The sequence below is a fragment of the Orycteropus afer genome, unplaced genomic scaffold, assembly GCF_000298275.1.
Source record: "Orycteropus afer afer isolate SDZICR_OR568_19922 unplaced genomic scaffold, OryAfe1.0 scaffold00194, whole genome shotgun sequence".
Taxonomy (NCBI): Eukaryota; Metazoa; Chordata; class Mammalia; order Tubulidentata; family Orycteropodidae; genus Orycteropus; species Orycteropus afer.
The window spans coordinates 5,642,925-5,660,393 of record NW_006921781.1 but is presented as its reverse complement, the minus strand read 5'-3'; the positions used below and the strand labels follow the sequence as shown (position 1 = coordinate 5,660,393).

Genomic DNA, 17,469 nt, shown 5'->3' with positions numbered 1-17,469 from the left:
GAGATCCAAAAATGCAGCTGGTTCTGGAGCTGCCCGCAGTCCCGTGGGGAGACAGCCATACACATGGCTGAACCACTGCACGAGATCTGGGCTAAAGGAGTGTTGTGAGGGCAGCCCTGCAGAAGAACCCCTACTTGCCCAGGGGAGGCAGCAAAGGCTGAAAGAACCCTGGGCTGAAACTTGAAGGTAAGTAGAATTTTCCAACACAAACAAGCCTAACATCCTAGGTGATGATGAGGGAAGGAAGGTATATTTACAGAGAAATCTGAACCACAGTGAAGTAGCAGCAAAGTGTCTGCAAAACGAGACCCTATTGTTTTTTATGGGCCTACCACTTAAATGTTCTCCCATCAATCTAAACTCATTCTGTCTTGTCTTTGTTTTTCATTGTTGAAGAATGAGCTCCAGCAGGGGAAATTTAAGGAGGTGGGGCTGAGAGAATGTTTTCCCCGGCATAAATGAACAAAGGTTTGGGGCTGTATGTGGGAGGAAGGGAGAATTGGGAAATCTGTGTTGGTAACCCCTAGCTCTGCCACTGATGAGCTGTGTGACCTGGAGTAAGCCTTTATCTTTTTTTGAATCTCAGAGCAAAGGGGAATGGATGAGGCAAAGCTGAAGATCCTTTCTAGCTCTGTGATCCTACAAATCAAACCAAACCAAACCCACTGCCGTGGAGTCGGATCCAACTCATAGCGACCCCTCATTCGGTTTCCGAGGCAGTATCACTACAGAAGTAGATTGCCTCATCTTCCTTCCGAGGAGTGGCTGGTGGGTTTGAACCTCCAGCCTTCTGGTTAGCAGTCAAATGCCTTAGGCATTACACTACCAGAGCTCCTACAAATCAAAGGCGGGTTAAACTTTCACTATAAAGGGACAGATAGTACATATTTTTCTATGCAGGTCATACAACTACTCAAGAAATAAGAAAGTAGCCTTAGACAATATGTAAATGAATGGACATAGCTGTGTTTCAGTGAAACTTTTTTTATAAAAACAGGGCCAATACCAAACCAAACTCACTGCCATCAAGTCAATTCTGATTCACAGTGACCCGCTTTGGGTTTCTGAGGTGGTGAATCTTTATTGGAAGTAGATTGCACAGTCTTCCTTCTGCAGAGTGGCTGGTTGGTTTGAACCACCAACCTTCTCATTAGCAATCAAATGCCTTAATACTACACCACCAGAGCTCCTTAAAACAGGGTCAGAGTTGGCCAATCCTACTTTTCAGTACCAGTTGCAGTCGAGCCAATTCTTCTTCATGGTGACCCCACAGGTACGTCAGAGTAGGATTGGGACGGCTGGGTCATACTGCAGTCAGCACAGGGTTTTCCACAGCTGATTTTTTAAAAGTATATCAACAGGTCTTTCTTCTGAGGTGCCTCTGGGTGGACTTTAACCTTCTACCTTTTGGTTAACATCTGAGGGAATGAGCCCTTTGTACCATGCAGGAACTCCAGAAGGGAGATAGCTAGCTATCTAAGCAAACTGTCACCATAAATTCAAATCTTCTGCTGTTCCTGTGACTTCTTTCCTGATTCTCCCAGGGGGACGTTTTCTTTGTTTGAACATGTAAACAAAGTTCTTCTCCTGATTCAATTGCACACATCATCACTTTCATGAAGTAACTTTATTGACACTTCAGTTTTCCTCAAACCCAGTTAGGAACTGTCTGTCCTTTAACAAGGCTTTGTGGGGAAACCCATAGCTCAGAGATGCCTTCCTATAGACTGCCTCCCCTATATCCCCCCAAAACCCATTGTTACTAAGTCAATTCCAACTCATAGTGACCCTATAGGACAGAGTATAGGACTGTAACATATGGTTTTCAGAAGCAGGGTGCCACTGCTTTCTCCCGTGGAGCAGCTGGTGGGTTCAAACTGCCAACCTTATGGTTAGCAGCTGAGTGCTTCCACCAGTGCACAACCAAGGCTCCCTTTCCTTACATTCTTCATATTCCCTCATATTGGCAATGTCATCTTTGTCAGTCCCTACCACCAGGATCATATCAAAGTTGCAGGACTTTTACCTTTAATTCCCAAGTGTATACCTTTCCGGAATCTGTGTCTCCCTCAATGTCTACTGTGGTAAATCTTGAAATCTAGCCTTCTACAATTCTCTGTTGATCCAGAGTATAAGACTCTTAATTGCCCTCCTGTATTTTGCTGTCATTAAAAAAAATCTTGAAAATGCTAATACATAGTGCTATTATTGGCGTACTATATGTATTTCCAGCGAGCCTGAAAGGACAGATACCAAAAAAGACTCTGCTCAGTCCTGGCAGGCTTCCAGCATCCTCTACTCTCTTCTTTGGTATCCTGTGAAATAGAAAATTCTATGCGCAGCCTTTATTTGGATGTTTCTGTATAATTTATTTTCTCTAGACATTTGTTCTCTGAGACCAAAGAAGTTTTGTTTTTTTTTAAATGGAAATAACATTTCTAGCATTTAAAACACTGGCATATATAGCCATCCAAGTATGATTTTGAGTGGAAATACAAAACCTGTTGACTTGCTCACACACTTATGGAGATTTTTTCCCTGTAGATGAACTATAGCCATGACTGCCACAGACATGGGAAAACATTTTAACACTTCATAAAACTCTTTCTCACTATCAGGGGACACAGGAGCCAAAAGCCAAATTTCCCTTAGTGGAAATAAAAAATGTCTAGCTGAGATGTACCTAAGAAGTAAATGATTTCACAAAGAGCCTTCCAGATGAAAGAAATGTGGATGAGGACACCAATCTGCCTAAAAGGGGGGACCACTGTGCACCGAGATCAGAGACCCCTCACATTTCACTCCAGCACTGAGCATAGGACCTAGCACTATTTAATAGGCACCCAATAAATATTTGTGGAATGAATTTAATCATTCATTCAAACACCTGAGGCTTTTACGATTTTAGTCAAAGAGACAGATGAGGGCGTGACAGAGGAGAGCTGTCAGTGCATTGTGCGCCGGCTCTGATCGTAATTCTGACCAGTCTTCAGCACCTGCATATACATTCAAGGTTGAAATGTGGCTTAAAATTCACAGCGGAGCCAAGCAGATGCAGCTTCCACAGCAGGGCTGGTATGTGACATTTGCATGGAAGAATATTTGATCCTCCACTCTGATCAGCGTAGAAGAAATTTCCTTCTCTGGTATCACAGCTCGGTCCTGGCAGATACTTGATGTGCTTAAAACCAAAAACCAAACTCACTGCTATCAGGTCGGTCCCAACTCATAGTGACCCCTCCTAGGGTTTCCGGGGCCATATCTCTATGAAAGTAGATTGGTTGCTCAGTCTTCCTTATGAGGAATGGGAGTGGCTGGTGGGTTTGAACTGCCAGCCCTCTGGTTACCAGTCAAATGCCTTAAGGCACTACCGTAAAATTCTCAACTAGAGTGTATTCTGTGTGTTTTACTTTAAGGAGAAAAGCATTTTAGAGCAAAGTCAGTAGAAATTATGGTTTACTCAAAAAAGCAATGCTTAGAATATGTTATGCAGTTTATAGCCCAGTTTCCAGCACCACCTTCACTTGCATCTATGATATCAGACAACAACCAGTATTTGGTCTGAGGTCGTCTCTGAGCACTGACAGCTCTCCTCTGTCACGTCCTCATCTGTCTCTTTGACTAAAATTGTAAAAGCCTCAGGCATTTGAATGAATGATTAAATTCATTCCACAAATATTTATTGGGTCCCTATTAAATAGTGCAGGAGCTCTGGTAGCATAGTGCCTAAGGCACTTGACTGCTAACCAGAAGGCTGGCGGTTCAAACCCACCAGCCACTCCTCAGAAGGAAGGTTGGGCATTCCTACTTCCGTAGTGATACTGCCTTGGAAATCCAAGGAGGGGTCGCTATGAGTTGGGGCCGACTCGACGGCAAACAACAACAACAACACAATAGTGCTAGGTCCTGTGCTCAGTGCTGGAGTAAAATGTGAGGGGTCTCTGAAATCGGTGCACACCGCCCCCTCCCGTGTTTTAGGCAGATTGGTGTCCTCATCCACATTTCTTTCATGGTGAGGAAGGTGGGAAAAAAAGAAGAGTAAAGGGGCTCTGTCTCCATTTAGCTTAAAATCTTGCTAGGAGAACACTTTATGTACAAAATATCAAATGAGAAACTAATTTGCTGTGTAAACTTTCACCTAAAGCACAATTAAAAAAAAAAAACCTAATACATGTGAAACAGTAATTAAACATTCAAACAATAGTATTAACATGTGCTGAAGGGTAAGAGAAAGGGAGGAGGTTGTCAGTTGTAATATTTAGAACAGGTTTCACAAAGTGTGATAGAAGTGGGGCTTCAATTCTGGCACAGGGAGGAGGGGGAGTATTTCAGACAAGTGAGGTAAGCAAACGCGTGGAGGTGGGAAAGCAGTTAGTGTTGGAGGCAAACACTTCATTTTGTAACCAGATAGCAGCATTTAGATTGTTTGGTGCCAGCACACTCCTTCACCTCCCACCTTTAGTAATATACAGTTGCAATTTCCTTCTCTGATCACATTCATTTATCACGAAAAATCACACATGGTGATAGAAAGCAAACTATACTGGGAGCCACGTGTCTTGGGTTCTTTGTTGTTAGTGGCTTTTGAGTTGATTCTGACTCATGGTGACTACGTGTGTGTGTGTGGGGTAGAACTGTGCACTGTTCGATTTTCAAAGGCTATGATAATTTGGATGGAGATTGCCAGGCCTTCTGAGGTGCCTCTGGGTAGGTTGAATGACCAAAATATTCAAACACTTAACACTTTGTTTGCACTTTCCTATCTCAGGCTGGAATTTATCCATCAATGGCTAACTGATTCTTCCTGCCACTCACTGAGCCGGTTTCCTCCTCTGTAATTGAGGGGGCTTGTCCAATGGGCCTCTTGAGTCCCTTCTAGCTCTGACATTCTACTACTTCTACTTTTTTCATTCATGGTCGTTACATTTAAGGCACGTATTCTGAAATTATTATTTCTCCATTACCTTCTGTTTTCTCATTTGCCTTTTCTTCAGTTAGCTCCCTTCTCTCTCTTTTCTCTTACCAGGAAGCATGTTGGGAAAGTACCAAAGTGGGACTATCATGGAGTGTTTAAATTTTCATTAGATCTGTTGTGCTGTAACAAGGCATGCACAATTGATCATCTTGGCATGCATATTAATAATTGAGTGCTGTGGTACATGCTTCCTGAATTTTATAAACTGCTCCTGTCTGAGCTTTAAAATGACACGCTTTGCTCATAACTGGAAAACCTTTTAAAGTAGGCACACCTATGGGGAATTCCTATGAAATATAAATATTTGTAAAAGCAAAGAAGATCAAAACCCCAAAAACCTCTGCATTGAAAAGCCTTGGGAAGTTTCTGCAATATGGACAGGTCAAGAAATGACATAAGGATGTGTTCTGGTCACCTAGTGCCACTCTGACAGGAATATACAACAAATGGGATGGCCTTGCTAAAGGATTTATTTTACAATTTGGAGGCTTTAAGTCTGAGTTCAAAGTGCCAGGCTCTAGGGGCTGGGTGAAACCCCCTCCACCTTGGGCTTCAGCTCTGCCTCATGCTCCTGGCCCACCGAAGCTGGAGGCTTTTCTTCACTCAGACAGCTGCTGGCTGCTGAGGCTGACAAGCCCAAGGTTGACAAGTAAAAAGGCACAGTCCCGATGTTACCAAACCACACAGCAGGCCATTGATTCAAGTCCATTAAAAGTCCCAAAATTGGCAGAGCATGGCAGGCTGCTGAACAATGACATGGCTGCATGCAGGGTTCAAGCATGCCATAAGCTAGAGACCATTCCCCAATGCTTCTCCTTATGCACAGGAAGCAGACCACATCACTAAGGCAGCTACTCAGCTGCTCACATAGGTTCCACCATGGAGTTGATTACCAGTCCCATCATAGGGAATACTACATCCAGCTACCCAGCTACTCAACCAGGCTCAGCCAAGTCGACACAAAAACTTAACTACCACAGGATGAGACAAGGATGACAGAAGAATGAGGTAACTCTTCTGTGCTGAGAAATTCTTCTGTATCTGGTAAATGACAACTCTCCAGCTGGCCTGGGAAGGAAACAGAGCCCCAGGTGCCATGCCAGGATGGCTGGTGTCCTCATCTAATATCTTTGATGGCTGCATATCTATGGTCAGAGATGAAAAACCACCCAGATGAGAGTGAAAGGATGGTGGACTCCCAAACCCTTGGTTGGATTTAGTACTGTCCCTTGACAACTTAAGCTGAAGCTTAGATGAAAACAATGCCTATTTGGTTATATCTAATACCTGGTCATGGGATGAAACCTGAGATACTTGGTAGAAATGTTGGTAGAAATGAACACCACCAAAGCTAGAAGGTAAATGCGGGATTGACGGAGACCTTGCAAGAAATCATGACTTTTTTTTTTTTTTTTTTTTAATTGTGCTTTGGGTGAAGATTTACAGAGCAAATTCACTTTCCATACAGCAGTTCACATATACTTTGTCTCATGTCATTGACCACAGTTTACCACAATGCAACAGCTTCCCTCTCACTTCCTCCCCATAGTTACCTCTTTCCAGTGTCCATCCCTCCATACACTCCTGCCCCCTGAGCTATTTCCCTGTGCATAAGCAGCCCTTCCTTCTCCCATGATTGTTCTCTCCAAGGCGTGTGTCTACTTGAGGTAAATATTTAACTTGCATGCCTATACTTTGTTTGGCTGGAAACCACAGGTGTGGGTTCAATTACAGACCTAAAGGGCAGCTAGGGGCCATAGTCTCAGTGGTTCCACCAGGCTCTATTGGACCAGGAAACCTGGTCCCCACCGTTTTCTTTTTCCTCCAGGTGAAGAAATCATGACTTTTTCTTCATGTTATCATTAACGGCTCTTGATTATTTTCTTTCAGCCAATAGGAAAGCAAGGGCAAACGATGACAAGCAAGACAAGGAGACAACTGCATCCAATCCAGCTTAATGGATTCACACCTGAAGTTTCTTCTGTCCTGTTCAGACTACTGGCTATATCCAGCAGAGCTCTGCAAATTGTACCTGAACTTCCTTGGAAGTTGTTAAGAGTTCTAGCTTCAGGATACCAGGCCTGCCTCACCTTCTATGATATGCTGGTTTGTCAATAGTCCTGCTTCAGACCTGCCTTCAAGTGACTCCCAGATACTGTCAGCTTTGTAATGAACAGGCTGCTATGGAAAACTACGGGGCTTTGCATCAAAAGTGTGGGGATCTTTTATGTGGGAGCACTCAAAGCCGTTACCAAATCACCAGAAAATTTCTGGCTATCTAGGAGAAAGCAAGATGAGATGCCATTCCTGAATTTTACTGCTTAGTAATCCTGGTCTTATCCTCTGAGAGAAAGCCAAAATATTATCCTTGTGGTGTTTGCCAGGAATATCAATGCAGATAAATGAATGTGCAACTGGTTCTGCTTTTGGGAATGCAGTGAGTATGTCAATAACTGTGGACTTCAGCTGTTATTGTTTTAGAAACAGCCCTACAGTACCCATTCCAAAAGCAACACTGTATAGAGTTGAAGGGAACAGAAAATGTGGTTGAGGAAAGCAAATGTATCTCCAACAGAGGGCAGAAATATATGATAGGAAATGAGATATGTTTCAAAGTCAAAAGATGATGAAATATGCACATACCTATCAACTGCCAGGTTACTGCTAATATTTTCATGATGAAAGTTATGATATGAGGAGTAGTTATCTTTGTAAAAGCACATAGGAGAGAGTGGAAATTTCTGAGGTTTGCGCATCGAGATATGCAATCTTCCCATTCTACCTCAAGGTTTAATTCCAACTCAGGCTCACAGTGATGGTATCTCCCATCTTCAGGTCATCAAGAAGGGTCTCAGCTATGACAGACACACACTGAACCCCTCAGAGCTCTATGACTGGCATTGAGCCCTCTGGTATTGAGCTTGCACGGTGGGGCTGTGAGGAGGAGCTGGGATTTTCAAAATCTCTGTTGATATCTGCAGGCTGCTGAAATACTTCCCAGAATTACATTACAAGGATAATGGGGGTCCTTCAAACACTAATAGGTAGATGGGAAATATATAGGTGGTCTTGACTGTGGCGATTGAGGGTAAGTCAACATGAACCTTTTTGTTGACTTTTTCACTCCAATATTTCTCCTAAAATTCCCTACCCTGCCACCAAGTGCCTGATAAAGTGTAGAGATTTCCAATAAAAGCATACTTAATGTGCTTGCTCTTTCATTTGTTTGATTGCTTGAGAACATGGAAACCCCACTGCCTGCGGGCAGGGCTAACACCAAGGCCAAACTACGAGGTCGCTGGGATTCTGAGTTCACTATTTCTGGCTTCCTGCTTGCCTGCTTTCCTATGTAATTTCATCCACTCATCCACCAAGTATCTGTTGCATATTTCTACATTCCAGGCACTGGATATACATTGATGACTAAAAGAGACATCCCCTTTCTTTGTACTGCTTAGTATGATAATAAGAAACAGACAAATCATTAAGTAATTATACATTTTGATGAGTAATGTGAAGGACTTAATAGGATGCAGTGATAGCACCTGTCAGGAGAGGGGGGATCAGAAAGGCCTCTCAGGAGATGGCTTTTCAGCCAAGACATAAAGGATGAGAAGGATTCAAGCACAAAAAGAGTGGGAGGAACAGCATTTCAGGCAGAGGTGGTAAGTAGCTTTGGTGGGTTCAGCAACAAGGAGGTCAATGGGGATGATGTATAGCAAGTGAAGGGAAAACCAAGGTTGAAGATGTAGACACGGAGAGCTCTATAAACTGGGCCATTGCCAGAGACCAATTGCTGTTGACTCAACTCTGATTCATAGAGACCACATGTGTGTCAGAGTGAGCTCCACAGAGTTTTCAGTGGCTGAGTTTTTTGAAAGTAGATCACTAGGCCTTCTTCCCAAATGTCTCTGGGTAGATTTGAACCTCCAACCTTTGGTTAGCAGCCAAATGCGTTAACCATTCACACTACCCAGAGACTCCAACTGTGACATGGAGAATGAATCTTAATTTACGTGAAGTGAGAAGCTACTCAAGGGATTCAAGTGGAGGAGACATGATCAGATTTATATTTAGATAACATGAATCTGCACAATGTGTGAAAAATAGATTGAACTGGAATAAAAGTGGAAAAGGAGAGACTACTTATGGCAGAAACTGCAAAATCCTTCCTAATAGCCATTCTCTCCTTCTTCCTCATTATAAGAACTCCACCTTTATTCTAAGGAACAATGGACTCAGTCAAAAAATTGTATTTCCTAGTTTCCTTGCAAGTTGGGCATGGCCATGTGCAACGATTTTGTCCAAGGAGAAATAAATGGAAGTCTACTGGGGATTACTGGGCATATTTTGCTTTCTTGCTACAAAGGTGCAGACCCTTCCTTCTTGTTTCATCTTTCCTTCATCTTATGTTATCCTAACCTGGAAAAACGTGATGGCGGGAGCAGCACTATCCAAGTTAGACAACTATCTAGGAAATGCTAATAGCATCCTACACACCTTAGCTCTGACACCAATATCTGGAATTTCCGGTGTATGAAAACGAAAAATTCAATTTTTTAAAGGTACTGTTTGGTACGGTTCTCTGCTGCTCACTGGTGGTCAGAGTACCTAATCGATACACCAAACTATTCTAGGAATTCAGATGGCCAGGAGTTGAGTGGTAGAATTGACTAGAGGGTACAGAAGAAGAACATCCCATCCCTAGGCCCCTTAACTTTAGAACTGCTAGACACACAGAGTTGGATAAAGTGACATTCCTCCAGGCCGATGAGTCTAGGTAAAGAGGTCTGATATTTGTCTCCTATTCCTGTATTCCTGGACCGGAAAGTGCTTGGTTCTCTATTATACACAGACAGGGTTGTGATTAGTCTGAACAGACTTGATGTCACCTGGCAACAACAACATCCCTTTTCCATAAAGACAGGTTTCCCAGGTTAGTTTCATATTGGATATTTGGTCACTTACTAAAGTTTGTTTACAAATTTCATGTATGATTCTCACAGCTACTGGAAAAACTGTCTTCTGGCAACAGAATCAACAGGGTCATTTCTGCATTTAAGTTGCTGGTTTTTCAGTCCCTTCTTTTATCCTGTCCTAACAGATACATTATCCTTTGCATTTTACTAGTTGAAAAGGGTGATAGGCATTTTGGCGCACTGTCTCATTGAAAATAACACTTATTCTCAGAATGATTATGTAGATCATGTATGTTACCATCCCGAGTGGGAGTCTGCATGTGGAATGGAATAAAGCATGGCATTATCTCAGTGTCATCCAGTGGGTTTTACAAAGCAACAGGACATGGGTGGCTGTGATCCATTATACTGCTGTGACATTAACTATAGACACAGAGATAGCACCGTTTAAAAAAATAATAATAATAAGAGAGAAGAAAAGCTGTCCTTTTTTTGAATAGAGCCCTGGGGTAATTACCCTGACTATTATTCTAAGAGAAAGCCCCATTTGCACCCCTTCATCAATTTAGGATCTTGACATGAAAAATCACCAGCATTAAGTAGTCAAGGCAATTTGCTTCCCAATTGAAGACAAATAATAATAATAATAAAATAATGCAGAAAAACCTCTATTTCTGAGTTTTCTGTGTTTATAGCCAAAGCTCACCTCAAATAAAGGATCCTGAGGAGGAAGAGTATTTCTGACGGCCCCTTCTCCCTAAACAGAACTCAAGGATTATGTGCTCAGGGTCCTCTCCCTACTGTCAGCACTAGGAGGACACGGTCTGCATGGCCAGCCTTTAGGGAAGCATGGCCACTCCATAGGTGTGGCATGACCTGTGCTGGGTCTAGCAGGTGCGGGCACCTCTGGTTGCCCTACCCTGGTGGCCAGGCCCGGTGTTCTGAGGAAAAACTACAGAAACATTGCTCACCTTGAGAAGTAAACTCTCAGGGCAGGGTCCGTGTTCCTCCAAGTTGCCACAGAACATGAGATAGGTTATGAGGTTTGCCATTCAATATGGAGGAAAATGGGAAATTACTGAGCTACTTACCCCCAAATGAAAACAGTAAGATGAATAATTTAAAAGAAGAAGAAGAAGAACAGGCAAAATCACAACAAAAGAGATGATTTGCAAAGTTTTACTTACATTGGGTGAGGATCCCAGTTAAGGCATTTTTAAAATTCTCCTTGGCTTCTTCCATCTCTTGCTCATGGGTAGCTTTTTCATTCATCAGCCTACGGATGTGGCTGTTGGCCGACTGCACCATGGAGTAGAACTGGTTTGCTGACCGCCGATTCACTTCCCCTCGTTCGATCCAAGAAAGCAGCACTGTGATAGCCTCTGAAAACTTGCTATCATCTGGAAAGGTAAAGCCACAAAGTAAAATCATGTCCAGGAAGGATAGATACTTTAGCGTGGCTCCTTTCAAAAGAGATGGTATGGTCTAGCCTGACAGTTACATCTCAAAACTTCACAATTAGCTCACCTGAGAACAGCGACTCTATCACTTACCCTCTCTTTGGTCATCTAATTCTATGGTACCAGTCAACCAACCAAGAAACAAATGGTGGCTCACCCTTTTCATCTACCAACTAACTAAGCTCAACTTTAGAAGATTTTCTCTGGTTATCCTTAATACTAAGGTACTGGTTCAGTTACTACTACCAAACTCTATTTTCTTTCTTCTACTTCTAATAAAACTGAAGAACTTCTATTAAGCTATTTGGCCTCCATTTCTTTATTCCTTTATTGGAAATATTATACAGTGATATGATTATTCTGATTTATGGAATCAGCTAGGTTAGTGCCAAAATGTAGACAACAGATTAAATTACCTTAAAACTGCTTATAATATAAGACAATGTTCCCAAGGCAGATAGTAGGAATAAGTCAATTTTTGTTCAACAGCAGTTCAAAACTAATTTTATTTTACGTCTTCGATAACGTATTTGTTCCGTTGGAAAATAGGTTATTTCCTTGTTTTCAACAACAGAGGCCATGTTCCCTGGAGTGGGCAGTGTTTGTTTTGTAAGACTAGGAGACAAACCATTTGAACCTGGTTGGAGTTGAGTGTGTGTGTGAGTGTGGTGGGGTAGGCTGGGTTAGGACAGAGAGATGGGAGTGCAGAAAGAAGTTCCAGCTATAAATAAGTGTTAATGCTCATTTCAAAGAAAACAAATAGACTTGCCTGTTTGAGAATGGCTACTGGAACAGACCTGTGTTGTATGGCTTGGAGAAGGAGAAAAAGCAAGTTTGAAGGCGATTAAGTTTATTACAATGGTAAGTGGTATAGCAGTTATTACAACTCGATCCTAATGCTTAAGGCACACTGTGTGTTTTCAAGCAAACCTGAAGGGAGAAAGAAGCCTTTAATTTATACTTTTCTACACTTTGGAAAAAGTGATTTATGAAGAACACTACAACATTTTTCAAGTAAACTATGTAAACTGCATTCTAAAACTGAGAAGCAAAATTAGACTGGAAGATTCAGACTCCTACTCATTCATTTGACAAATACTGAGTGCCTACTATGTGCCAGGAACTGTCTCTTCCACTGGGGAACATCAGAGACATTCATATACATTGTTTATATAAATATATATGTGACTATGCATGTGTGTGTATATATACAGACTACACATATGCATGTATGCAATTTGCATATATACATATAAACAGAGGATAATTCATGGTTGGTGAAGAAATGTTATTTTACCCACTGCACATTTTCTTTCTCCTTTTTAATTAACTTTTTATTGTGACTTGGGTGAAAGTTTACAGAATAAATTGGTTTTCCATTCAATAGTTCATATATATTTTGTTTTGTGACTTTCATTGTGATCCTCACAATGTAACAGCTCTCTTCCTACTTCCTCCCTGTAGTTACCATTTCCATTTGTCCTTCTTTAGTATCCATTCCCACTTTCTGAGCTTTATCCATGGGCAGATGCTGCCCTTTTGATCTCTTATGTTTTGTTGTTCTAAGAGGTGTATATCTTTCTGGTGTTATTGTTCACCTCATAGGTCTATCTGTGGTTTGGCTGAAAGTTGAGCACTGGGAGTGAGCTCACTCAGTTCCAGGCCTGATGGGTGACTAAGGGCCATAGCTTCAGGGGTTCTACCAATCTCTATCATGCCATTAAGGCTTGTCTTTTTTTATTACTATTATTATTGAGATTTTTTCCACAGTCTTTTCCCATTCTATGTGGGACAACCTATTGTGACCTCTTTCAGAGTGGTTGGCAATAATAGCCAGGAACCATCTAGTTCTTCTGGCCTCAGGAGGCTAAAGTTCATGTGGTCCACTAGTCCCTTGCCCTTATGTTCCAGGTACTTTGATTTTCTTCACACTTCTTTGCTCTGGACATGGAGAGACTGATAGCTGCACCTTAGATGCCTCTTGCCAGCTTTCAGGACACCAAAAACTACTCACCAAAGTAGGACCTAGAACAATGTCATTGTGGACTGTGTCATCACTGCATGTTTTCTAATCAATCATTGTTGTTAGTATTTTATGCATTACATGAAACTTTCTGCTTACTGAATGCTTTGTCAATTTTAATAACCCACTGCCATCGAGTCGGATCTGACTCATAGCGACTCCTCCTTGGGTTTCCAAGGCAGTATCACTATGGCAGTAGATTGCCCAATCTTCCTTCTGAGGAGTGGCTGGTGGGTTTGACCTGCCAGCCTTCTGGTTAGCAGTCAAGTGCCTTAGGCACTACACCACCAGAGCTCTTCAATTTTATAAAGTTTTCCACAAATGTCTTTAGTACTTTCCCTCTCAGATTATCTCCCCCCAGATCAGGGCAGAGCTTCCTGGCTATGGCTTGATGCTTGTCCAGGAGGTCTGTGCACTGGCTGAATGAAGGCAGCACTTGGCCTGGCTGAATGTCCATGGAGTAGGTGCTGCCTTCCCAAGGGCAGAAAGCAGCTATTGTGGATGCGCTGTTGCTCAGCTACCATTTCAGGCCCTCTCCCGCTGCGGCAGTGGCAGTCTGGGCTTGTGGATCAAAGCCTTCTTCTGTGCTAATGTGCCCTCTCTACCCTCACTCTTTAACCAGAGCAGATAATAGCTCAGAAATGCACACAGAACACCCAGCAAACGAAAGACTCAAGTTTCCTTAAAAAATCTCAACCCACAGGCTTACCACATTACTAGTTCAATATCAGAGCTGGCTCATGTGATTTTGTTAATTCTGGAATTCCAGTCTAAGTTCAACCCTCAGTGAACTCCAGCTGTAGTGGTTTCTTATCTCCTTTCATGGACCGAAGTGGCTTGTGTAAGATAAAATCCATCATGCAACTTAACATTATGTTCAGCCCATGGAGAGGCCCATAATTTAGCATTATGTTTGTGAGAGGCCCACTGTGACCATTACAGTCAGAATAAATTTTGCCTCCCTCACACTCACTACCTCTCTCCCTGCCAATATATGTTAGGAAAATGGACATCTAAACAGACAGCAGAAATAAACCTAACACTTTTAGGAAATCTTTTTTTTTTTTTTCTTTTCCCCTTTTAAAACAATAACAGCAGCAAAATCCAGAACACTGACTGCATGTACCATTTTCCCCTATGCTGTGATTTTCATGTCTCCATAACACAGGGAAAGAAAAATGCCCAGCATTTTTGTTATGGAGCTTACAGGAGAGGGAATGATATGCCTTATCTTTCTTTATCTTGCATACAGGTAAGTTTTTCCTTCTCTTGCTTTAGGGTCATGCAGTTAAGAAGTGTACTAATTTACTGTCAGGAAGAACACACTTAAATTTTGAAAATGTCATTTGCCCAAGAGTCCCTGGGTGGCACAAAGGGTTAACATGCTAACTGCGAACCTAAAGGTTGGAGGTTCAAGACCACACAAAGGCACCTCAGAAGAAAGGCCTGAAGATCTACTCTCGAAAAATCAACCACTGAAAACCCAATGAGGCACAGTTCCATCCTGATACACGTGGGTTTGCCATGAGTTGAAGTCAACTCCACAGCAATTGGTTTTACATTTGCTCAAATGATCTGAAAAACAGATTTTATTGGTCTTCATCTCTAGACCTAGAGCACAAGATCAGAGGCAGATTATAGTTAATTGATAGTTTTCTGAAAGAGGAAACAACCAACACTTTTAGGATTAAGCAATTGAAAATACACTACCTAAAAAGTAATTAGACAGATTTCCCAGCATTTTAACAAGTACTAGTATAGAAGAATTTCATTAGCTTACAAGAAGCACATAGTTTTGAAAACTCTTAATTGCACCTTCATTTCTGAACTTTTCTGAAACTTGTAGGCCTATGTATGATTGATATATTAACATTCCAATTAAATGAAAAAAAAAAATAGTTAAGGCAGGATTGGTAACTCTAGTCATTATCTGTTACCATGTAAGAAGTGACTTCAATTAATTAAATCTGAGCTAGTAACTCTTCTTCTCTGGATGGTAACATAAACACATTAGGAGTGGTCATTTTCAATACCCAACTGTAAATTCAATTCTGTATTCAATGGAAGGATCACTGAGAAACAGAAAACAATATATTAAACAGGATTTTGATTGCAGCATTATTAGAGCTATTCATGTGGAAAGAAATTAACATTGCTCATAAAAATCACATCAAAGGTGTACTTAGAAAAATTCCAAACACTTTCTAAGAACATGCTTTGGCATAACTCTGAACATGGGTGCCATTTAGAGAGTATAATGTGCATATGTGTTTTTCCACATACCGTGGAGCAAATATGGACCATGTGCTCATTAAAAAATGTCCAATGTTTTCTAAACAGGGTCCTTCCAACACCACATCGGGGTTGCTATAATTACTTGTGAGCTGGTCTCCTTGCTAATTTGCATGTTTCCCTTCCATCTGTGCTCTATTCCTTTGTCATAATCCTCTTTGTTCAACACCACAACCATGTCTTCCTGCTTTTGCATGAACTGTGTACTTACCTAAATGCCCTCACACTTGGTCTACCTAGCTAAGTGTTACTCTTCCTTCAAGATGCAGCCAAAAGGCCCTTTCCTAAAGGAAACTTTTCTGCAACCTCAGGCTGAATGAGGTGTCCCTGCTATGTCTGCAAAATTCTCCACTCAGACAGCTATTAAAGCATTAATCACTGTTACAGTAATTGTTGGACTGCTAGAAGAATGAACAAATCTGTCCTGGGGGAAGCACAGCTGGAATGCTCCTTGGAAGCCAGAATGGCCAGACTTCATCTCACGCACTTTGGTCGTGTTGTCAGAAGGGACCAGTCCCTGGAGAAGGATATCATGCTTGGTAAAGTGGATGGTCAGCAAAAAATAGGGAAGCCCTTCAACTAGATGGATTGACACTGTGGCTGTGATGATGGGCTCAAGCATGACAATGACTGTGAGGATGACACAGGACTAAGCAGTATTTCATTCTGTTGTACACAGGGTCACTAAGAGTCGGAACTGATTCAATGACACCTAATAACAACATTAATTGTTGGTTTACAGATCTGTCTCCAGGTGTTGAAGAGCTACGTGAAAATCAAGTTTCTAGAACACATTTCAATCTTTCACTCACTCTGAATTTTTCCCTTTAATTATAAATTATATTTAATTATATTCTACTTCTAACCGATTTGCAGTGATCAGTACTAGAAAGTTACAAATTTTTTGGTCAAAAGTTGGGAAACATCACAATTGATAATGAATATTTTAATTCCTTGTTAAAGAGTATTGTCACATACACCATTATCTACCAGAGGTAAATGTTCTCCTGACATCGACGGGTAAGCCCTTTCATCTTTAGGCCTCCAATGTCATTGTTGTTATTAGGTGCCATTGAGTCAGCTCCGACTCACAGCGCCCCTATGTGCAATAGAGCAAAACACTGTGCAATCCTGCGCCAGCCTCTTGATCCTTGCTGTACCTGAGCCCATCGTTGCAGCCACTGTGTCAATGGCTCATTGAGGGCCTTCTCTTTTTTTGCTGACCCTCCACTTTACCAAGCATGATATCGTTCTCCAAAGAACAGTCCCTTCTGACAACACAACCAAAGTAAGGGAGATGAAATCTGGCCATTCTCGCATCCAAGGAGCATGCCAGCTGCACTTCTTTCAGAACAGATTTGTTTCTACTTCTGGTAGTCCGTAGTACTTCAGTATTCTTCACCAGCACCACAACTCAAAAGCATCAACTCTTCTTCAGTCTTCCTTATTCATTGTCCAGCTTTCATTTGCCTATGAAGCTATTGAAAATACCATGGCTTTGGTTCGGCGCACCTTAGTCTTCAAAGAGATATCTCTGATCTTCAATATTTTAAAGAGGTCTTTTGCAGCAGATTTGCCCAATGCAATACATCACCTGATTTCTTGACTGCTGCTTCCATTGGTGTTGACTGTGGAATCAAGTTATATGAAATCTTTGACAACTTCAATCTTTTCTCCATTTATCATGATGCTGCTTATTGGTTCAATTGTGAGGATTTTTGTTTTCTTTATGTTGAGGTATAATCCATGCTGCAGACTATAGTCTTTAATCTTCATCAGTAAGTGCTTCAAGTCATCCTC

General features: G+C 41.7%; 1 protein-coding gene across 1 annotated transcript in view; it reads right to left on the bottom strand.

Annotated features, from left to right (window-relative positions):
* ENOX1 (ecto-NOX disulfide-thiol exchanger 1) overlaps nt 1-17,469 on the bottom strand; it is a 365,674-nt gene that overhangs the window by 220,927 nt on the left and 127,278 nt on the right. The window contains exon 6 of the mRNA XM_007947826.2: nt 11,082-11,294. Within this exon, the coding sequence (XP_007946017.1) occupies nt 11,082-11,294 (213 nt within the window). The remainder of the gene's footprint in view (nt 1-11,081; nt 11,295-17,469) is intronic.